This window comes from Labrus bergylta, chromosome 16, assembly GCF_963930695.1.
Source record: "Labrus bergylta chromosome 16, fLabBer1.1, whole genome shotgun sequence".
Taxonomy (NCBI): Eukaryota; Metazoa; Chordata; class Actinopteri; order Labriformes; family Labridae; genus Labrus; species Labrus bergylta.
In genome coordinates this window covers 22,113,467-22,137,429 of record NC_089210.1, presented here as the reverse complement: position 1 = coordinate 22,137,429, position 23,963 = coordinate 22,113,467, and the positions used below count along the sequence as shown (strand labels likewise).

At 44.7% G+C, this 23,963-nt stretch overlaps 1 protein-coding gene across 2 annotated transcripts; it reads left to right on the top strand.

Moving 5' to 3' along the window:
• The first annotated feature begins 306 nt into the window (after positions 1-306).
• Positions 307-21,185, top strand: pdgfab (platelet-derived growth factor alpha polypeptide b). Of its 2 annotated transcripts, XR_002278411.3 has the most exons (7): positions 307-949; positions 2,231-2,327; positions 6,752-6,886; positions 8,075-8,265; positions 17,919-18,045; positions 19,345-19,469; positions 20,123-21,185. XR_002278411.3 is itself a non-coding variant. In XM_020647658.3 (6 exons), exons 1-6 carry the CDS (start codon positions 890-892, stop codon positions 20,134-20,136), a joined length of 624 nt encoding a protein of 207 aa, XP_020503314.1. In that variant the 5' UTR covers positions 310-889; the 3' UTR covers positions 20,137-21,185. The 2 variants fall into 2 exon arrangements, 1 of the variants encoding a protein (XP_020503314.1); XM_020647658.3 differs by lacking the exon at positions 19,345-19,469 and having other exon boundaries at positions 310-949.
• Positions 21,186-23,963: the final 2,778 nt, after the last annotated feature.

Here is a 23,963-nt window from a genome sequence, read left to right as displayed (position 1 = left end):
ATCATTAACTTCATCCTCTTAAGTCTTACTTTGGTCAGTCTTGCATCTTTCCTATCATTGATAATCACTCTCAATTACAGCCTGAATCTGTGAATGGGCTCTCAGCTGAAGGACATGTATACGCACACACAGACTAGGGGGTGTTGGGGGGAGGGGAGGGGAGAGGGGGGGGGGGGGGGGGTGAAAGCTCTAGAGTCTTAAGTCATCTAACCAGCCAACCAGCTGCCATCGCTGAATAGATGCACGATCACAGAAACGCGAGGGGAGGCGCAACGGGCACAGAGCTGCTGGCTCTCTATATCCAGCGGCTCAGAAGCGCTCTGACTGCATTCACTACAGAGTCCTACACAGCCAAGGACCTGTGCACACTGCTGCTGCAAGACACACTGTGGATAGTGCAACACGGACAACTTTCTGCTGATTTTCTGAGAGGATCTGATCGTTTGGATTATAATCTTTAAGGACTTGTACTATCACCGAATCATTGTCTTAATCGCGCGTAATTCTAGAAGCTGTGGGTTATTGTGTTTGAGGTTTCAGTAAACTGGGCAGAAGTTTAAAGCCATTTGTAACAGGGTGAAGGACAAGTGCAATGCGCGTCGGTTTCGTCTCTGGGGATTGTCCCACTTGCGCCTGAGGAGCTACATGTCATGCTGCTTCACAGAGCGTGTCCAATGTGAATAACAAGAGACAGCTTTCAGCCTCTCCACATTTGCAGCTATACAAGTGTAACCGGGAGACCGATCGAGTGCACCGAGCAGCTCTGACACCCCGGGTTCTCTCCCCGGGCTGGGGATGGTTGTGGATCCTGTGGGGCCAGGAGCGATTCTGCGGCTCCTACAGAACAGCACCTTTTTCTTATTTGGGGTTAAATCAAAATTAAAGGGAGATGAGAGTCGCACTTTGTTACTTCCTGCTGTGGACGACGTACCTGCTGGCCACCACTGAGGTAAAGTTCCCAGGACTCCCAGAGCAGATTGTGCCCCTCTGCTCCCACACTCAGGGCTGCGGGGGTTTATTCCTGTGAGGGTGCACGGTTCCCACAGAGCGCGCATTTCACACAATCAGGCAACAGAGTAGCCTACCCTACACAAGAGTAAGAAAACTAGTGGAATAGCCATTTCGAAGTTTTGATTTTAAGTCCATTTTTAGACTAGAAGATATGAGCCTATATGATTTAAACATTGAAATAGATCTGAAATAGAGCTAAACTGTTAGTGGCAGAGAAAATTGTAGTGAGACTGAGAGGGTATTTACATAAAAAGTTAAATATGTATTTATTTTTTGAGTACACAGCACATTACTCCAGCTACTATGAGAGCCAGTGACAACACACTTTTTGAGAACCAACATAACGCTGCACTTGGACGCACATCGCAGTTATTTTTGGCTTTTGTGCCAAATCTGTTTGTAGCCTGAGCCAACTGGGCAAACGTTTTGGTTGGGCTAAGCGCTTTCATGGGAAGCGCCGCTCCGGGCGATATAAATAGCCACTGTTCCTGTATGGCTGCGCGGTTTGCTCAGACTGAGGTGCCTGCAAGACCGCAACAAGTGCAATGTGTTGGGATCTGCTGTTCACACCGGCAGACGTCGCCCCCTGAGTTCCAAATTCCCTCAGTAAAGCGACGATTTAATACTGAAACACCTACCATGATAAAATAAGATAAGGCACAAGTTATTAATACAAGTTATTAATACAAGTTATTCCAAAGCTCTCAAGGATCGATTTCTTCATTCGGCATCCAATTAGTACTAAAAGCCGTGCTTATATTATAAACTTTTAAAATGCCAATTATCTTCCAGGGGCAGGAAGGGAAATCTGTAGGCTCTTTAAATCCCATTGCACAGGGAAAATTAGTTAATTGTAGAATTAACTGGACGCCGAGCTTACCCAAAGATTATAATTAAATCACTTTAAACTTATCCTACATGCATGCATCTTTGCTCGTATGCAACTTGCAGTGTTCTTAATTTGCACAATTTCTCGAGGGGATTCGGCACAGCTTCTTTTTTCATGTGTGATGGGGCAGTTCTTTGAGCTGTAGTTGGCACATAGTTGCAAAGTTGTTCTAACAGTGGTCTTCCTGTTGGATTTGTAAAGCCAGCAGGTTTATTTATACAGGCAAACAATTACTCACACGTTTTGCCACTGGCGCGACGCAAATCTAACCTTCGTGTGCCTTGTTTGATTTCTTTGCCCCCCTTCCCTTCCCCACCTCCTCCCCTATAGGAAGTGGAGTTTCCCCAGGAGCTGATAGACAGATTGTCGCACAGTGAAATCCACAGCATCAGCGACCTCCAGCGGCTACTGGACATTGACTCCGTAGGTAAATTCTGCCTCTCGATACCCTTTTTTCAACAGAGTTCCATTTTTAACCCCTTTGCATAAGCTGCAGTTCACACGTGAGGCTGCTATTGTTGATGTCACATCACTTCTCAAAGCATGCCACTAAAAACAGCTGCACCACAGTTACATCAGACGTTATTATTGGCTGTGATACACTCTATTGTGGAATCACCTTGAAAGGAAGCTTGCCCTGTTGTCACCTGCACATTTCCTGGTATGAGGGCATTTGGTATACTGTATAAATATTACAGTCATAGTGAGGCAGCTATGACTGACTTTTGGTTTTGAATATGACTAAACATTTTTTTAAGCCTTTTAAGTTCTTTTCAATATTATCGATCATTAAAGGAACTGAGATTTGATCGATTTAAAACACGTTATATTGAAAAGTAGCAGAGTATTGAAAATGTTCACACACTTAGTGCCTAACTGTTGACAAGCTTTAGGGAGAGACTGATATTTGACATGATTTGACCATACTTCAGTAGAGGTTCTAATGAAAAAAACAGCAGCACCTGTTGATTTGGCACTTTCTTGGACAAAAATTCAGACAATCATTGTGAAGATTTGGCACCAAAAGTCAATCTCCAAAGAAATGTGCATGACTACAAGAAAACACTGAAAGATCTTTGAAGCCAAGGGAGCTGCCAAGTGCAGCCCTGGCATGCCCGATAACGCAGTAAGCGTGATAGGTACGTTTACTGTACACATGTGACTAAGATGGACTTTCACTGGCAGGCATTTAGCCGTGCATATTCTTTCAGCTGCTGCAATAAACTTGCTTTATAGCATGCAGACCGCCACATATGTCGCCCTGTAAACAGAGACAGCAGCCTGCGGGTCAGGCGGGTTTCTTCAGACTCAGGTTCTTGGAGGTGCTGCTTCTTCGGTGGTGGGGGGACCAGGCTGTCTCATGGTGTGTTAGATTGAGTTACAGCGGTGCGCCAGAAGAAGCTGTTTGCCTTCATACGAGCCTCTATTTACACAGGCTTTGGCCATATATCAAGCTCAGTGCTCTCCCTAAAGATTGGTTGATGGAAATAGGTAATTGCTTAATTTGCTTTAACTGTCCCAAATTATGTAAGATTCCTCTCTGGTCATAGCTCATTAGCAGCTTTAATATTTATAGTCAGCAACAAGTCTTTCACTCCAGTATCAAGTGTTCTTCTTTGTAACTACATGATGGCTTTTCTGACGAACATATCAATCAAGATTAATAGCCCGGCATCATTAATGTGTTACATTTAAAAAAGCAAACCTGAACTCCACAACAGTTTATCAGCTCGCTTTAAGCCCAGAATAGGGCCCCTCTAGCATGAGACGAGGTGTTTATAATTGAATTAACATGTCTTTCTTCAAACAGAGGAATGTTTCGCAGGGTAACAGTAGTAGGCTGATTATTATTACGAGGACATAAATCTGTCTGAGGGCCAGCTCGACGGCCTAGGCCAGCCTGTTAAAAGACCTTTGACGCCAGCCATAGGGGTATTTTCAGAGCTTTTGTTGCGGACGAACCGGCACAGTTAAGTTACCAGTATAGGCTGAACTGTACATGGCATAGTATGTCAACCAAGAAAGGAGAGGGGGAAAAAGGCAATATAAGGCGTTAAAACCTCTGCTGGTGGTAGCAGGAGGATCTGAGGTATGAGGTTGTCTTTCAAAGGACACATCCAGGATATTCTGGATTCTATATCTGGTGTTTTTTTACTCTTTGTTAAGCACTTTGTTTTCATTCTCTGTCAATTGAAATTTCACTTCATAATTCAGCCTTCATGTGTCAGGATCACAACCTGCAGGGCTTCACTAGCGGCTGTGTGTTTAGTTCAGTGCTGCTGTATGTATGCGCACATGTCCTTTGAGGATGGTGTCTTCAGCTCTGACTGACAGATGAGATGACCCTGCTGAAGTCTGCAGATGGCTGTCTGGCCCCTAAGGGTGCTCCTCTCTTCGCTTTTCCTCTTCTCTCTCCCCGTCTCCCTCCTCAGACCCCCCTTTGCCTGCCCGCTCTTATCTCTCTCTGTGAAGGACTTTGACAGAAAAGGGAACCTGACTCTTAGGGGAGAAGGTGGAGGAGGGTGTAGGAATATTCTGGAGGTTGAATGTCTGCTGCACTTCCATTTGTTGTGCAATCCGTTTTGTTTCTGAAAAGCTGGTGTTAATGTGTTAATGCATGATACGGCGTGGTGCCACTTCCTATAAAACTAGTGTCAAAACAAAGTTATTGCACTTCCTACCTGTTTCCACACCTCAGAAAGGACCTTTTGCCCATTTGACCTAAACCAACACTTTGTCAAGTCATCCGTGAAACTGTTGACCATAAAGAAACCAAGAGAAGAGACAGGGAGATTCATGGAGGCACCTATTACAACAAGTCAACAACATGTTGGCTATTTGTACAAGGAAAGGGAGAAAGAAAAAGAGGAGGAGGAGTAAAGGGAGGGAGCCGAGGCCCTCAGCTAATGAAGGGAGTAATTTGCGAGTCATGAAAGCCTGATTCATTGCAAAGAGACTGTCTCCTGTCCTCTTTTCTCTTGTCTCAGTTTGACGACGCTCCGGGCGTGTTATTACTTCTTAGTCACCTGGAACCGATGCAGAAGCAAACCCCTCACTCTAGTTTTCCACAGTCTCCACCTTTCTCTTTAACACCCCTTTCTCCTCCTGCCTCTCTCAGTTTCTCCCCTCTTACAGAGGAAAAAACCAACAGAAAGGTCCTTTTATTGTGCTGAAAAGAGGACTCCGCAGTCTATAAAGGACTTCTTTATGCCCTCCCTCCCTTCCTCCTGTCAGCTCTGACACAAACTGTCTCCGGGTGGCCACTGGTGTGGCTCCCTCCCTCTCTCCTGTCCTTTTTCTGACAAGGGAGAGATGAAGAGAGGGGGGATAGGTACGGTGGAGTCAGGGGGGGCACAGTGGGAGTTCTGTAAGTGACCTGCACTGTTAAAAGGTTGTTGGGTAGGAAAATCAGCCAGCTGTCACAATGAGTCCACCTGACAGTGCCGACAGTGTAGGTGTGTTTCCATATATGTCATGCAGTGTATGTGTATGTGACATACAGTATATTCCTGTGTGTGTGACTATACTGGCCTCCTAGACTGATAGCTCAGCTCTTAACTCAAGGCCTCAACACTTCCTCTCTGCGGACCTTTGGTTCTGGGTCACCGGCTGTCTGACTGACTGCACGACAGGCTAGGAGGAAATTCCATCAACTCTCACTTATGGGCACACATGAAAAAAAAAAAAAAGAAGGCATCTAAAAGCAAATAAACAACAAATCCCAGAGGTGGACCACATATAGGTGGAGGAAATCCCTTCAGAAGATTCTGGTCAGAGCACAAAGAAGCTGTAGGAGTGGAATGTGTTCGCCTGTGGCTAAGCTTTGTGGAGCTAGTGTACATTGGGTTTTAGCATGTTATGGAGGATAATAAAAGGGGTTTGTGTAGTTGTCGGTTGTATGTTTATGTTAAGTGTACAGGTGTAGGATTGTATGAACTAGGTGGGTGGGTGTCCTGTACCCACAGACAGGTGGACCCACCTACTTTGCAAACACTCTCAGACTTTGAGAAAAGGCGGTATCGTCTGCGTAGAATTGCTTTATCACTTTATTGCTGCTCTGGCACTCTTCTGTAATCCACCTCATATTCTGGGTGGGGACCAAAACAAGCAAGCTTTATCAGATGACCATGACTGGGAATACGCTGAGCTGGCTATATTAGACTGCAGTTTTACCATTGCAGCATAACAAAACATGTACTTTTCCAAGCAATTGAATGATTGAAAAAGCAAATATTTCAGCTAAATGAGAGACAAGAACCCACTCATTAGGAGCAGGGATAATAGTGGCTGAGCACCACCTGTCAAATGACCACTTTGGTCTCTTGAGTGGTTGTTTGTGAAGGAGTTTGCTGACTCACCTGAGTGATACTTTACGCCTGCTGGGAAAAGTTCAGCCAAATGAGTGAGTGTGGCCGACACACAAAAAGTGTGCAATTACACAAAGGTCTGTGTAAAAATGTGCCTCCTGTGTGTACCCGCTCGGTGTACTCAGAACTGTTTACCACAATTTGTGTAATCATCAGCAGTAACCTTGTCTGCCTTCGAGCACGTATAAGGGAACCCAAAGCCTTTTAGGGAATCAAACGTGTTACATACATCTCGGGAAGGCAGGAGGAAGTTACAATGTCATTATGGCCATGTGAGTAACCGACACATTGTGTGTTGTGGAGGAGCTGTATAAAAACTTCAGTGGCGGGTCACACACCGCCTCAGTGGAGCTTAACAAACCACCAACCTCAGTCTGCAGTGGTGGTTAACTTGCTCATAGTTTTCATGTTTTATTGGTTGAATAAATGTTTACTTCCTACTCTGTGTGACATTATTAAAAAGTCTGCCTTCTGTTTTGACGAGGTACGGGAAACGATGTCATCGAGGAGCCCAAACATCACAAGTACCACAACCATCATAAGAACTTCTCCCGTCATCATGGTTACTACAACGGCCTGAAGAGCTCCCAGCTCCACAGCCGACGCAAGAGGAGCCTTGGTAAGCTTGAATGAATACTATATGCTTCACTGTGCAGCCTACAGGTTGCATCATGATTACTCTATATACATCACAACTTGGCACGGCTTATTTCGGTGTCATAATGCCCTAAAAATAACCTCCACCTCAATATCACCCCTGAAACACGAGTTCCCAGGAGATGAAACGGATCACTTTGCACTAATTTCAAACTGAGCTAATAGTTAGTGGCTTTTATACTGCTTTACGGTGGAGAGAAATAACCATAATGAAGACATCTACCTAGTATTTATGGCAATCAGGGAATCATGAGAAATGAGGCTGGTGTGTGAGGTTGCCGAGGACGTCTGACATGAAGCTTCATAATTGGCCGGAGGCGTGCAGATCTAAGAGACACGCGTCAGGAGAGAAATTTATCCTTGAGCGTGGAAATTCCAGGCATTCGAGGCTCAAGTTGCAGCTCGCCTGGGCTCTCAGTCAGATTTCTTCATAAAACGCCACGCGGTACGATATCTGATCGAGGCATGGAGGATAACATGTAGTCTATGATGTGTGTGTTAAGACTGGTTGAGTGTTCTTTACATCCTTCCCTGCGGCACACACAGGTCGTATTTCATGTATGCGCTCCGTATCATAAGTGTATGATACAGTATACTATTTTGGCAGCTGTCCACAAAAGCCCTCTCGTTCTGCACATATCATCTTTACAACATAATGGTATCTCGCTGTACACTCTCTGACACATCTTTAGGTCTGAGTGCCTGTCAGTGCATTAAATCTCAAATGAATGCTTACTGACTTCCTCTTTCCACTTAGACCTACAGTGTCAAAGGCCATTATTAGATTTCCCACGGACACATCTTTAGGTTTTCTGGCCTAGTCACGCTGCATTAACCCCAGTCAGCGCTCTGAACAAAGGAACAGTCTCTTTATGTCTCACAGACTTGATCCTAATGCTCCTTAGCTGATATGAGATCAGCTTTTGGGATAACTAGTCCTCTTAACAGCCTCAAAAAGAGACTGGGTGTGATCCAAGGTGAGACCAACAGCTACCACATCAAGTGAGTCATCATATAATGAGCAGTTAAGGAATGCATACAGCAGCTGGGAGGGAAAAGGACGGATTACAGCAATGCATCAGCGTGTGGGTATTCGGAAAATGTGTCACTGAACTCGGCTCCTCCTTCCTTCCTTTCTCTCTTCTTCCAGTGGAGGAGGCGGTCCCGGCGGTGTGTAAGACGCGGACGGTGATCTACGAGATCCCCAGGAGCCAGGTGGATCCGACGTCTGCCAACTTCCTGATATGGCCGCCCTGCGTGGAGGTGAAGCGCTGCACAGGCTGCTGCAACACGAGCAACATGCGCTGTCACCCTTCCCGCAAGCACCACCGCACCGTTAAGGTATGAAACACACACCGCATTGCCTGCAATCTCTTTTGAATTGCTTAAGTCAGCTTTTAAGACACTCCATTCAAAACACAAGTGCATTGCAAGGTGAAACATGTTCGTCGTATATCATAGTCACCTCATTTATTCCACAAACACACCTACTCCCAACACTTTCCACCTCACCAGGTAAGTAAATCATATGCAAGGCTGGGTTATCGTGCCTTTCCTTCATGCTCCGTGCCTTCTCTTCTGCCTTCCTTCACTCCACATCTCCTCTTTATTTTAATCTTTTTGGCAAGTACCCAAACAGTGGGCACCCTACCTCTGCTGCCCCCTCTCCTTCGATTACAGAAGATCACCACCCTCTTTCCTCATCACTCTATCCCATGTTTGGCGAGAGGCCAAGGTGCCTGTGCCAGGATGTGGGGAGCGAGGTAGAGCAGAGGATAGAGGGGACAGGCAGGCAGGGAGGGTGGTTGGTACCTTCACCGGTAGACCTGCTGAAGAATCTACCATAGAGGGATGCTTCTGCCAGATATTAAGCAGACAGAAAGAGAAAAGAGAATCTGTACCTTGAGAATGTCTGAGTGTCATCTGCTACTGCCTTGCTATCCCTCGGCTCTGTGTTTGTTTGGCTCTTTGTCTTTTTCTGGAAGCAGAAAGTCTGGAGGAGACAAGGCGACCGAGAAAAAGAGAGAGGGATGAAGAGGGTTGCACTGTTCTCAGTGGCTGGTTGGCATCGGTAGCTTAAAAACATGTCCTTCTGTTCAGGATCAGAGGAGACACGGGGGCTGGAGCTGAGTAGTATTTCTGCTCTATTTACACTACAGACTCTTAGCCGGTGTACAGCTCTGTTTGGAGGTATGGGAGTTATGTGCTCTGTTCTGTAAGAGTAAGAGACAAGCTGGGGATAAACAGGAAAGCCTGGAACACTCTGAATGTGTTTCTCTTCGAGCCTGTCTGTGCACTCTGTTGTCTCTTTAATCATTGTGATCTTGTCCGGCTATGGGCACTGTGAGATTGCTTTCTCAAATCCTCCTCACGCAGGGTTTTAGCATTGCCGCCTCAAATGGAGCAGAAAAGTAATAAAACAAATACCAAACCCACCTGCTGCTGTCTCCTTCCCCCTTGGCACACTGGCACAGGGCAGGAAGATTTCAGTATCCGTGACCTCTTCTTTGAACTGTAAAGTTAGAACAGTAAGATCGGGCTCAGACGAGAAGGATTGGGATGGTTTACACAAGACTTGCCCCTCTTGGCATGTGGGGGAGGAATCTGGTCTGGGACCCCAGTTGGCACAGGAATATGCACAGAACATCTGGTGCCAATGACGGTCTTTCCAAGCATTGATAAATATTCTATCACTTAGGTTTACACTAGCTAGCCTGCTATTGTTAACAGGAAACAAACAGGGGCGATCTCACCTCCAGTTTTGCATAAGAACAGACAACATGTGTTGACTAAGCCTAGACTCGTTCAGCCTTCTGCTCAGGTTTTCTCACTGCAGAGCATCATTACAACTGCTTGTAGTTAGGCTCTGGCTGTGTCCGAAAACACCAACTACACACTAGATAGTGGACTAGAAGGCAATTGCCGTTTTGTAGCATTGTCCGAATAATGATTGAGCATTATCTCGCCCTATATAGGAATCATTGTATCCCACAATGCATTGTGAAAGTAGTACACAACCATGCTAACTAGCCAAGCAATATACACCATAATCTCTACAATTCATGCCATTATGGATTATTGATCCCCAGCCATTGTTGCTTCGTGTTTTAACAGCATCGATGTCATTAGCAGCAGCCAGAGATACAGCGAGTAGTACCCTAAATGTTTTTATAATTTTTTTATTATTGTGCCGATGAGTTCACTGTGTAGTCCACTGCAGAGAACTCCCTGTGTAGGGACTAGGGAGCCGACACAAGCTCTGTTTTGTTTACATCTGCTTCCCTGTTTATCTCATTACATCATACAAGATCACATGAGGAGTAACATGCCGTCCCTGGCACTTGCAAAAAGAATCTTGCCACAAGATGACTGTATCTTGTAGTGTGTGTCTTTTTTGAGATTTAGATAGAAGATACAGTATCTGTGAAGTGTCTATTTATGTCTCTAATCCAATGTATTTTCTACAAATTGGTGAGGATTTTTAAACTCCTTTAGTCTGACAGGGACAAGGCTATCATTGTGGAGTTCTGCATCCAGGGCACGGGAGTTTATGGTTAGAAATGCTGACTCATATTGTGGTAAGAGAGGCCAGCTCTGATAAAAAACACAACTCTGTGACTCTTTTTGTCTGCATGCAAGCTTGTCTGACTCCCAGTCGGCCAGACAGTCAGCGTACATCTTCCTCAATAGGTCCTCTGTCTGTGATCGCTGTGACACGGAGGGATGGAGAGACACTGACGATGGCGGAAAAACCTCCTATAAGGCTTGATTCAGCTATTCCTGGAATGTCGGGATCCATGCGACTTTGTCCGTGTCCCCCTCATGACACTGAGGACAGAATGCGCACACAGACTTGTGAGGGACAACAATGGGCAGGGTTCCCCGTTTTTCCATGTGGTTCTAGCCGTGGGCGAGGATGGCCGAGAGGCGTTGTATGCCTAGAAAGGTCATCAGTCAGGGCTCACTCCGGTCAGGACACATTCACCGCATTGTGTGTGAGAAACATTGTCTGATGCCAAGTTTTTTTTTCCTGTCTGTCCTCTAAGCAGTGAGTCTGAACAGGGGTTCAGTTTGTGCTTCTCCCTCTGTTTATTAGAAAGCTAAAAATGTTGCCCGTCTACCCTTGGCCTGACTTGTTTTTCTTCTGCTGGCCAAGGATGGGAAAGGAACACATTCACCCTGTTTCTTTCCAACTCATGTCACTATACATTTGTCCGAATGCACCTTTTATTTATTCCCCTTTTCTGTTTCTCTCCCTTTCCTTTTTCCTGCTATGACCCCCCCCCTCCTAAAAAAAAGAAGGAACGGGTCTGTACACGCCCAGTACAGTACAAGCCTGTGCTGTTCAGCAGTGAGAAGACAACTTTAAATAGGACCAGCCTGAGGGAGGAGACGGGGAAGATCTTAAAGTCTCTCTTTCTTTTCCTGCTTCCCCTTTCCCTCCTTTTTTAAATCGCTCTTTAATTTCACAGTGCACTATTTCACTGTCATTGACTTTTAATACTTTATTTGTGCATATCTAGGTTTATATCAGTTGTTTTTGTGTTGTCAGCCTGCCAGGTCATGGAAGGACACTGTGAATGGGACAGGTGTAAAGATAAGAGTCTTGCCAGTTTCAGTATTTATGACGGATTAAGTGAGAGGCACAGGGGTGGAAGAAGAAACAGAGAGAGGGAATAGGTTGGAGAAACAGACAGAGGAGCGATGCATACAGAATTTCAAAAAGTTTTATAGATCCAAATCAGGGGTGGGAATCACAGGGTGACTCAAGATACACGATACATTGATCATGATAACTTTAATATCACAATACATCCATTCTGCATTAATTGAAGTATTGCAAGACAATCTTATAGTGAGACTTCACTATATCTGATTTAGTGAAAAATACAAAATGCCAACAAAAAGTTAAAGTGCAGGATTAATGTATTTATTCACTGCCATTTGCTTTCAGTTCCCCCTCTTATCATGCTTCATCCTTTAACTTCTTTTCACCGCTGTCTGACCAATCTCCTGCTGTCTTCTTGGTTTTCCTTTATCCCGCTGTCAACTTTGTCTTATGTTACTCTCATTCATGTCTGTGAGGAGTCATGAAGTAGTGAGGCAGTGTGTCAAATGGCAGGGAAATGTGTTTAGAGCGCTGTATTCTTTTAAACTGAAATGCACATGTTCAGCACCAGTGATTCCACTTTTGTATCACACAAGCCAGGATGAAGATATATTGCTGCATTTATATTTTTTGTGCCCCTCCTTTGATTCAGACTGTACCATCCCACCATTTCCGTACCTCCTCCTTATCCCCCTTTTTTTAATTTCCTCTCAACTTTAAATGACATCATCTTCTCCCCATGTACTCCAGCATATTGGCTCTCCCTTTCCTCTCCATCATTCCTCAATATTTCTTATCAATTTCTCTTTCTTCTTTATTTGAAAAGTCTGGTTGAACATTGGCGTTTTCATGGCACAGGATGCATTCTCCCAAACATCCTCCTTAATCTCTCCTCTCTCATATCTGTTTTTTTCCGACCTCCTGTTCTCTCCTGTATCCTCTCTGGTTTTCCTCTTCACTTCTTTTTCTTTCTTTCTGTCTGCTGCAGCAGCTGTGTCCACTGTTTCTGATGGTTTTCTCAGTGCTTTTGGCTCTGAGGCTTGCTAGACAAAGTCAAGCATAAAACAAGCAACGATCGTTGACAGCAGTACCTAAGAAACTTATGTAAGATGCGTGTGGGATAAAGAGGAGGTTAGGTATCATTCCCAAGGTGCATTTATGAATTCTTTTGCACACAAGTCTTTGTTTAAAATTGTGTGAGAGTATGTGTTTGAGTCAGTGTTTGCTGTTCCTATGGGGCTGATTAAACAGCTCATGATACAGGCCAATAATGGAGCTGCCACTCATCCTCTCACTCATTAACTCATGAGGCTTCTGCACTACATTTGGCCTGTACGTTCATTATAACCCCCTTCATAATTTACTAACCCACATCGGCAGATTCAGACATGGTGACACTCCTTATTTTTCTCATTTAACGACATCTCAAAGAGTGCCTCTGAGAGAAGAAAGTGGAAACAAAATGTTAAGAAAGCATAAATGAGTCCTACAAATTTAGCAACAAATTTAGATGGCAGATGTTGTGTTGTTATGGCAAGTACTTTTTAAATTACCCAAATCATCTAAATTAACCAAAATAGAACCAAAAAGGAAAAAAAAAAGGGTTTCATTTTCATCACACATGTGCTCAATCAAGTTTTCCAACAATAAAGTAGATTTTCTCTCATTCAGTTTGGATGAGTAGCTGGAAACTTTTGATGGTCCTTGAAGAAATGAACAAGTATTCTGCAGAGGTCAGAGAGGGTCGTCAGCGCACATCTGTGTAAACCCAAGAAGGGGATTATTTGTCTCAGTGTATGTGTGTATGAGAGAGTGCGTGCTTTATGCTACGCTACGTAAACTCCCCCCACCGCAGCACAGGGACAAGGCCATTTGTAAGAAGCGGCGGCGAGAGGAAGACGGGCCTGCAGAGTAATGAAGTGTTGATGGCTGCAGGATCAAAGTGGTGGCTGACAGAGGCCAGGCGGATATAGCCTCAGTGCTGAGTGTGGGGGTCCACACATCTCCCTGTGCTGGCCCCGGCCCCGACCCCATCACACACACATAAACACACACACACACACACACACACACACACACACACACACTCGCAGACTGACAGTTACCTCAGTGATGCTGGGTCAGATCGTGGTGTTGGGGGAAGCGGTAGCTGTAGTCCTGCGGTTGTGTGGGACCCTGACTTACGGGGTGTTTCATAAATAAAAGACGGTGACGGTGATACAGTGAGCATGATTTATGATCGTCTGAGGGGTCCTGTGGATTACGTGGGGAAGGGGGGCATTATGGGAAAGAGGGGCCTCCCTGTTTGAAGTCCTTCTGCAGCTGTGAATTATTTTCCCTTTGATTCACGCAGCTTTTTCGACGAGATGAAGAAGGGTGAAGGAGTTTGTGTGTGTGTGTGTGTGTGTATAAATGTGTGTGCGGGGTGCGCGGCGGGGGTTGAAGGGCGGGTCAGAGACCATGGGAGCGTCCTGACCAAGCCAGAAGCCGAAGAGTTTGGCTACCGCAACGCCGGCTGGAATGCGTCAGCCAGAGCAGGAGAAGGAGCGGGCTTATTTTAATCATATTTTACTTCATTTTGTATTTTCCTTCACTCCTCTTCTCCTGTCCTCCCTTTGGGTCTTCCCCTCTGACTTCATCCTCCCCCCTCTACTTGCACCTCTCTTCTCCGCTCAATCTTTGGAGTCTGATTGTCTCTTATGTGAAATAGTTGTTCACTCCCTCCTCACCCTTTCTGTCTCTCCCCTGCAGCTGAGCAATCTCCCACTCTTTAATTTTACCACTCTGTCAGTCTAGCAGTCTTTTTTGCTCTCTCATTAAAATCTTATTTACTTTCCTCTCTTTTAAGTGCTCAGTAATGTCTTTCTCATCTGCAACTCTGTAAAGAAATGGGGAGGAGGGAAGAATTAAATGGAAGGATCACACATCCTTAGATTCTTTGATATTTGATATTGCATGATATTTAAGCAGAGGGGGGCGGGGAAAGCAGAGTGCACAATGGGTTCACGATGCATAGTCACATCTGGAGAGACATTAGTGTGTGTGTGAGAAAGGGAGATAAGGAGAGATTGGTGTGCCATGAAGAGCCCTTTTGGCATTGCAGGTCTATGATAAATGCTCTCTTTGCTTCCTCTCTTCTCCGCACACTGCCTGTGATAACCCCTTCCACCCCATGCCTGAATGTGTGTGTGTGTGTGTGTGTGTGTGTGTGTGTGTGTGTGTGTGTGTGTGTGTGTGTGTTGTGGGTTGAAGCAGAGGGCAGCAGCAGGTTGTCTCGGCTTGGTTTGTCTGATGTTCGGTCTGCGTTTGCTGTGGTTTTCACTCGGAACAGTCTGCAGATAATCTTGCCTTTCTTGAGGGTGAGATTTTTCTCTCTTTTGATTTCAGAGGACAGTCCGACGAATGAATCTGCTCCGGCTACTCACGGTTGTAGCACCTCACAAGAGATTTCTTCTGTTGCAAAGGCTCTGACATGCTCCCCTTCAAAATGTCTCTCTACGATAAATGAAATGCCACCCTGTTCTGCTCCTTTCCTCCCCTTCATTTCCCCGACACACACATATGCATTCTTATTTGTTTTGCCTGATTCTGTCGCTGTTCCAGTTCTTGATAGCCCGCGGTGCACATCAACATTCACTGTTTGTGTTTTCCTTGGAAGGCCGGTTTAAAACTTTCCCCTCCATCATGCTCTCATCAGCGCTTTGTGCTCAGGGAATTCCCAATTAGTCTGAACGGGACAATCGCCTTCACACGGAGTGCCACAGAGACACTGAGGACAAACCCGAGGGGAAGAGCCCCCTGCCTCACCCTAACCCTCTGGATCGGATATCATTCCGAAAGCCCCCTCACGGGACTTTTTCTCAGGGTCCCAGCTTTCTATGGAGCTTGGAGTGGTTTGATTTATACAAAGAGAGTATGGGGCCCCTCGTCGTAGCATTGGGGGGGGGGTCTCTTTGTGATGTATGTTTTATGTGGGAAGTCATTGACTCTGCCTCGGATTGAGTGAAAAAGTAACTAAAAATGGAAGACGGGGGGAATTAAATGTGGATGTTAAGTGGAAACCATGTTAGAGTGTCAAGCTTTTCCCATAACAGAAAAGCAGGAAACAGGACAGAAAGAGAGTGTTGACAAAGTGGGCAGATCAGAGGCTTATTGAGAAGGATTATAGAACAGTTATACACATTGACACACAAATATGAAAGTGCAAATGTGTGTGGTAACTCTTTCCAGGAGCATTTTCAACCCTGCTGTGAGGGCCAAGGAAACAAGCACACCGCTGGGCCTCTTATCAAGGGGACCCGTCACTTTATTCTTCTGTCAGTAGCTGTTTGTTTGGCCAGAAGAGTTTGAGTTTCAGTCTTAGTGTCTGTGTGTGTGTGTGTGTGTGTGTGTGTGTGTGTGTGTGTGTGTGTGTGTGTGTGTGTGTGTGTGTGTGTGTGTGTGTGTGTGTGTGTGTGTGTGTGTGTGTGTATTAGTCGTTTGAATCAGTGTTCCTAGACCCCCCTCAGCTCAGAGAGTCCGGTCACCAATAGCAGCAGGGCTGTCCGCAGAGATAGCCGTCTCTTTCTTTCCTTCCCGTTCACCCTCACACCCTGTTTTTCAGTCTGATAATTTGATTAAATATTAGCAATGGTGAACTTTCCTATCGCTCCTGTTAGTGTTTGTATAATGAATTTCCCCAGTGGGTAACCCAGAAACGAAACGTTAATGGGTAACACATGAATGTCATCTTATGCTAGTCATGATCACGGTCAGTCCCTCCTCCCTCTTCCTTAAATGACCTCCTCTGTTTGCACACACACACACACACACACACACACACACACACACACACACACACACATACACACACACATCTTTGCGTTAATGAATGTGATGGTCCATGTTCCTGTTTCAGTTCTTCCCTGCCACGGCCCTTTCACCCTCTTTCTCTCTTTCTGTCAGGGCAGATAACAGCAAATATACCACCGCTAACTCAGACACCATTGTCCTCTGTTTGCTCACTGCATACCTCCTCTTGCTTGCTTTCCCTCTTTTCACTCCCTCTCTTCTTTCTGTCCATGGAAAGAAACAGTTTCAAAAGAGCGACTGGTGAAAGCCGCCGGTCCCCGTTTACAATTTTAGCCTCCCCAGATGACCCTCCAGCTATTGTTACAGCACTGACATGAGGCAGCTCTAGCTGTGTGAATGTCAACATAATACTTTGTTTTATCAGACAGGGATTGGTATGTTCGTTTGTCTGCATGACTAATTCACCACTGAGAGCCAGCCTTGGCTGATTGCCATTACAGGATAGCGGAAAAAAAGCCTCTCATGAGTTTTGGCCCTCCGTCTGTGCGTGTGTGCGCCGCATGCCGACTGCAAAACCGTGTTGTTCATAACACTGGGAGATTGTCAGCCAATATCCGCTCTCGTGCAGTGACCAGGAAGATAGGTGAAGCTAAGGGATATTGTTTCCATGTGGCCCCCAGGCCCCTCAGTGGTGAGCGGGGAGGTTACCTGCCCTTGGCACTCAGATCAGAGAGGGATGAAGCCACCTCCCCTGAGTTACACAACAAGATCATCATAACCTCCGTGCAACCTTCTCTATTCAGCTTTCATCTAAGCTTTAATCAACATAGCCTATTCATACCCTCCGAGGATCGGCCCTTTTCATTATGAGCTGTTGGGTGGGAAGTGGAGGTCAGCCCTGTTGTGTTAAATGGAGAGGGTTTTAGTCGGACTCAAGGACCTGAATTCCTACATGGCTTTTCTGTGTTAGATTGCAGCTCTCTAGGGTTCTACTGCTTATATTAGACCATGTAAACTGTGTTTCTTGCATGCACATGTTAGGCAACACTTTCCCTAACCCATGGAGAAGAATTAATGTGGTTATAAGCTGCCTACATGTTGGAACAAGGTGAGAGAGTTTAGGTGTGTATCTGTCTGGATGTAGACGTTCTAGGCCTGGAGCAGGGAGGGGGGATCTCCCAGCCTCTCTTCCCCTGCCAGGGTAAACCTTCCCTGGGCCCAAAGGCGTGTCCTGCTCCCCCTTCCTACCCTTAATCTCTCCTGACTCCCATTGTTTGAGCTTGCTTGGACGGGGTCATACACTCCATTCAGTATTTACACACCTGATCAACAACCCATAATGCATCCTGCCCAAGGAACTCAATGCATCAGCCTCTGAGGAATGCTGCCATCACACTTCAAACATGGCAAGGCAACGCAGCGGCTATTTTGTGAATCAGTTTATGAAGGAGTCATCAGTCACAGCGCTACGCCTCTTGATGTTAGCAGACCTGCAAAGAGTGCGTGCATTCATTGAAGACACATGCACGGCGAAGAGTAATGGTGGCGTATGAGCTGGCTCTGTAGCTGACCTTTTCTCTCTTCCTCTCTACAGGTAGCAAAGGTGGAGTACGTGAGGAGGAGACCCAAGCTGAAAGAGGTCTTTGTGCGGTTAGAAGACCACCTGGAGTGTGTGTGCACGTCACAACATCACGTGGTGGAGCACTCAGATGCAGAACCAGGTAAATTTGACCCTCGAAGATATAATACATCGTTTTAAAATATTTTTCCAGCATTGCCTTTTTTATGGATGAAGGCTGATGACCCTCGTCCGTATGCCATACCCCACATCATGCATCTATGCCGTCCCTCATGGCTGTCTATTAAACCATATTTGCATGGCTGCCATTTTCCTGGGAGGCTAAATTGCTGTTGTAACGCTAGACTGTTATCTGTTCACAGCTCCTCAGTTGTAAGAATCTGAAAACACAATAACATTGAAAATCAAGAGGGTTGTCAGGCAATTTTTTTTTTTTTACTTGTTTGCTAAAGTCAGCATTCAACCACTTATTAGCAAACAAAACCCTTAAATAGTGATGGGAAAGGTGTACATTTCAAGCTATTGGTAATGTTAGCTTGTTAACAATACTAGCAATATTTCAACAACTTCCTACAAAGCTAACTTTTTACACTTCTTAGCTAACAGTACTGGTTAAAATTTTATAGGATACGATAGGAGAGTTGTAAATGACTACAGCTAACTGCAATGTTAGCTATCTAACAGTACTGTTGTGTTATCTGGGAATTAGTTGAATGCTATAGTCAGTTGTTGAGACAAACTGTAGTTCTGAGTAGCAAATAAGTTAAAAAAATGTTTTGTTATAACCTTGAAATATGATCTGGATATTTACTTTCAATTATATGTTTTTAATAAATCAAGAAGTGATGAAATATCAAAAACTTTCCAGACTCCATATGATTAAATTACTGGCTAACCTGGAATACATTAGTTCAAGATTATAACAGTAATTGAACTTCCCACCCTGAGCATGATGTCAGAGGAAAACGGCTGCTGTGAGAATATGGTGAATGATCTCTCTCTCTTTCTGTCTGGCCCATCGGCTTTGCACTGAATGACCTTTTTCCATAATTGCTCCCAAACAGACAGACACACCGGTGTGTTGGCTTGCTATTGCAAAACTATGCAGCTTGTGTGTGTGTGCCTGGCTCGGAGAGGATACGTGTGTTTGTGTGTGTGAAAGTGTACGCAAGTCTGTGTGTTAAGGGAGGGTGTCCAAAGGCTGCTTGGCATGACGGCAGGTAAAACTGCCCATGCCTTGATCTGGAGCTTTTCTCTCCCTGAGAGCAGATAAGCGCTGTGATGTGTGCTGATAAGGAATCTGAAGTATTTATAGTGTGTCATATCTTTGCACTCTTCGCTTCTGTCCCAGGGCTGTTGTGCCTCTTTCTGTGCCATAAAAACCTTGTTTCTTGCTTTTAACACTCCTTCCTATCCACCCTCCCTGACTTTGTGTTTTCAGGCCACCATAGGGCTAAAGGTAAAAAAAGGAAACCTAAAAAGCTAAGACCCAGCAAGGATTTATTGGCAACATAATAAAGTTGCACTCATTACCCAAAGTCCACTGGAGAGCTGTGAAGGGAACAGGTAGGACTTTAGCACTGCAGTGTTTTCCCACCTTTTGGCACTGCACCGAACGCCCAATTAGGGCACAAAAAGGGCCTTTCAATCACGTCACCAATCACATCACAGCCAATCAGTGTGAGAGGAGGGAGGGCTAAGGAGTACCATGCTCTGTACCCAAGTCAATGCTGCATGCTGATTTGTGGCCTGCTAAGCATGTATACTACATATATATGCTATGTGTTTGTGGGGTTGTGTGCACTGTTCTGTTGTTCGTTTTTCACAATAAGACAGGGTTCACTGTATGTTAATGCTTGTTTCACTGCTCCTTCACCTGATCATCACAAATGTCTATTCCTTTTATTCTCTGAAAGTAAAAGAGAGAGGGGTTTCTTGCAACAACAAAAAGTACCAGAATAATTTGTCATCCGCCTCTCTGTCTTTTACTTTTGGCACAAACAAATTGAAACACAAAAATCACTGGATGTTATGATGTTTGGACTGATCCCTGTCTTGAAGAAACAAGATTTGAACATTGTGTGTTGTGTCAGCTTGTTTTAAAAGCATGAACAAATTGATGCCATTGGGATTAAAATCATTCTCTTTCCATAAAAAAAATCTTCTGTGTTGTGTTTGTAAAACTACGATACTAACAACAATGTCCCTCTCTCCCACAGTGGACGTGAGGTGAGACCAATCAGAACAAGGGGACTTCAGCGTGGGAGGGACCTAAATAGCGGACACCACCAACAGGAGACCTGCTCTGTCCTCTTCCCTACTGCCATGCAACCTTCGTTTAAACAAACACAAACTTTTCTGTAAAGATGTCAGATCGACTATAGACGTAAAAACGTAAATAAATAAGATGCCAAAGGTGCTTTTTCTTAAAACATTAACCAGTGACTTCCTCTGTGGTACGCCACCTCTCCGGACAACTGATCCCTGCCGCTGACTGAGCAGAAGATTGGCGTAGAGCTCGGCGGGGCAGAAAGAGGCCGAGGGGAGATGTTGAAAGGGATTTTTGTTGAACATTTTGATTGACTTTCTTCCAAGACGGATCACAGACATGGCTATGAAACAGGTTGAAGAAGTTTTTTTTCTGTGGGCATCTGGTGCTCCAGATTTCAAAACAGTGCCGGCTGTGGATGAGCTCCAACATAAAGGTGCCTTGCCCTGCTTGAATGACTCTGGCACTCACTGAAGACAGACGGAGGGACGGAAGACAATGAAAAGAAAGACAGACGGCGAGAGACAATTTGAGGTGTTTTCTATAAAGACTCAATGGAGTATCAAACATTTTGAGTTTTGGATATGTACTCTAAGTAAAGAGGACGTGCTCCATGACCTTGTGACTTTTACACTTGCTTTGTACAGTTCAATTTGAGAAGGAAGACGCGCCGCTACTTACAAACTATTTATCTGTGTGGACGTTTGCTTTCTGTCTCTTCCGGCATAAAAGAAAGAAAGAACAAAAAAGATGTTTTAATGATTTTGGAGACATGCAAAACTGTGTGGTCTGTGAGGTCCAGTTCAGTTCTTTGTAACCATCACAATCCCATTGTCATCTTTTTTTAGTTAATGTTATTCATGTCATCCATGTTTCTTATTATATTACAGTATATTTGAATGTCAAGTCTTGTATATGGTTTGGATATATGTGTGCAAGGAGGAGATGTGAGAGTCAGTACAGGAAGATGCTTTATTTTTGTTATGAAATATATCAAGCTTACATATATCCAAGCAGGAATTATGTTTTATTTCTTTTGTTGTGGTTGAATGCTTGTTTGTTTTTTTTATCCAGTGGAAAAGATGCAGAAATTTGGGGGAGGGAGGCAGAACAGACAACTGAGAAAGGGCTGCCAGTGCATCAGAGCTGTGAAAAGGAGGGATTAGAAGCTCAAACATGGCAACTTCAAACAGACCTCAGATTATTCCACAGCCATGATAAGCATATCTTATTAGTTTAAGTAACTACTGACAGTATTTATCAATTCCCCTCAAAACGTCAGAACAACCCAAGTTCATGAATGTGTGCATGATATAGGTGTATGCGTGCTCACAAACATGATTTCTTTCCTGCCTACAACTATTTTTCACCCATATCACTCATTGATAAGAAATGTGCCCACCCTTCTGCCTAGCAGCACAAGTACACATGTTTTGCCTGCAAAGAGCAAAGTCCACCTCAAAGAGGGAATGAGCGAGCAAAGCAAATCGACAAGTGCATGAATGGGCTCCTTGTTGAACCAGGCTTTACTCCTCTGTCGACAGGAGAACAAATCACTGATTGCTCCGCCCTTTGGAGGGACTCACACCTTCTGCAGCCACATACCATTAGGACAGATGATGATGATGATGAGTGCCCCGAGGTGGCCTGAAAACATTGCAGAGCCGGCCTGTCCCCGTGCCTTGATGGAACAAACAATAACTTCCTTAACAGTTCCTGTAACAGTGATGAATGTGCAACCAGGCCAACACAACACAAAGAAAACATCCTCCACAATGAGGAAGTTTCTAAGAGAGTAGAAGACAGTGAAAAGGCAAGGGACTGAGTCAAGAAAGTCAAAGATGAAAACAAATCATGAAAACACACGCCCACACACACCTGTGAATGAAGTAACCATCAGTTGACTGGTGCTTTATTTTTAAGCTAAAGTGTCATCTTTGTCCACATTCACATTCACATTAACATCAATAGAGTTCTCAGTAAACAGGGGACCACGCTTGGAGCCTTTTGATAAAGAACAAGATTTTTCCATATCACCAAGACCCTATAACTTTACCTTTTGGTATTCCGTTGGATAAAGATGGCAATAATCATAATTTATATATTTATGTTTTCAACAATAAATATATTTCTGCTTAAGAATTTGTCCTGAAAATTGTTGAGTTCCTTTTTCCATTTCAAGGATGGCATTTTAGTATAGGTAGGCTACAGGATGCAGGTGGATAGTGGTTTCGAAAAAGGCTGAAATGAAAAGTGATGCCTCTTAATGACCTACAAAAACAAACAAGACCATCAGAGATGACAATGACCATTTCTAAATTGTGATTTTTAATGCCAAAAAAACCACTGCCACTCTGATACATTTGACGGTTAGAAGAAAGCAGAATGAGGCTTATTGACAGAAAACATTACTTAGACATGTTTAAGACAAAATCGGCCAAGAGATAAGACATACTGCTTTGTCCACAGGTTGCGTCAAAATCAAAATAAATTGGGGCACTGGTGCCGCAGTGGTTGGTGTGCGCGCCCCATATATGGAAGCTGTGGTCTTCCGGGTGGATGGCCTGAGTTCGGGTCCAGCCTGTGGCTCCTTTCCCCCCATGTCATTCCCCTCTCTCTCTCCCTGATTTCCGACTCTATCCACTGTCATATCTCTACATTAAAGGCACAAAAAGCCCCAAAAAAATCTTTAAAAAAAATTTAAAAATTAAAAAAAGATTAAAAAAATTAAAGAAATAAAAGTATGAGTAGTATAAGGCTAAATAAAATAGCAGAGAGGAAAAGTAAGACTGAGGAAATAGGGATCACCCTGCAAATAAAATCTATTTTTATTCCCTCATTAGTATCAGACTTTCTAGAAAGTTTGAAGTTAATATAACACGTGTAATGTATAACACACAAATGTAAAAGATAAAAAGATTATGTGAGCTAAAGAGGAGTCCACATGTGTCAGCGCTGCAGGAGGAGGAAGGACAGAGGCTGGATTTGAGGGTGGTGGTGTATCCAGGAAATGTGAGCTTTTCCAGGCTTGCAGGCCGAGCAGGAGCTGGGGCTTTATTCCGGGATCCGCCAGCAGCAGACGTTAGGTGCTAGGGGGGCTTTATTGCTTTACCCCGAGCAGCTCGCCCTAATCCCAGAGTTAAGGGACATGAAAGTCTCTCTCTTCAGCACTTCCCGGCCATACACCCAGCTTATTACCTCAGGAGGGAGCCAGATAAAGAAAAGCAGAACATGAAAGAGCGAAAGGATCAGAGAGACAGCAGCTCTGCAGGCCAGTGGAACAGAGGATAAAGTGAATCAAATGAAGATAAAAGGAAGAGCAAGGGCCCGATTGATTTTATTGTTTCTATCTGACATGCACAGCTTCATTCATCAGGATGGAGGGATAGTGTTCAGTGTAGGCAAAAGAGAGCAATCTGTCATGGAGGATGGAGCACAGGAGAGAGGTGAGAATTCCCAGAGGAGTGAGAGTGCAAGGGGATGTAGAGAGAGGGGAAGAAAAGGGAGAAAAGACAGAGTGAAGTGGACTCAGGATGTGGGTAATCGGCACCACAGCAAGAGGGGGCAGACAGGGCAGCACTAAGTGGACATGCTTTCATAAACAATGCTAGAGGGGGATGAGGGGGCCAACAAGGTGTGAAGAGGGTCGCTGAATGGCTCTGTGTGTGTGCAAGCCTGCAGATGTGTGTGAGAGTGTGCAAAGAACAATGGTAAGCAGTGTGAAACATTGACCACTGGAATTTTAGGCTCCTTGCAGAGGGCAGACTGTGATTTGGCTACCCACAATGCAA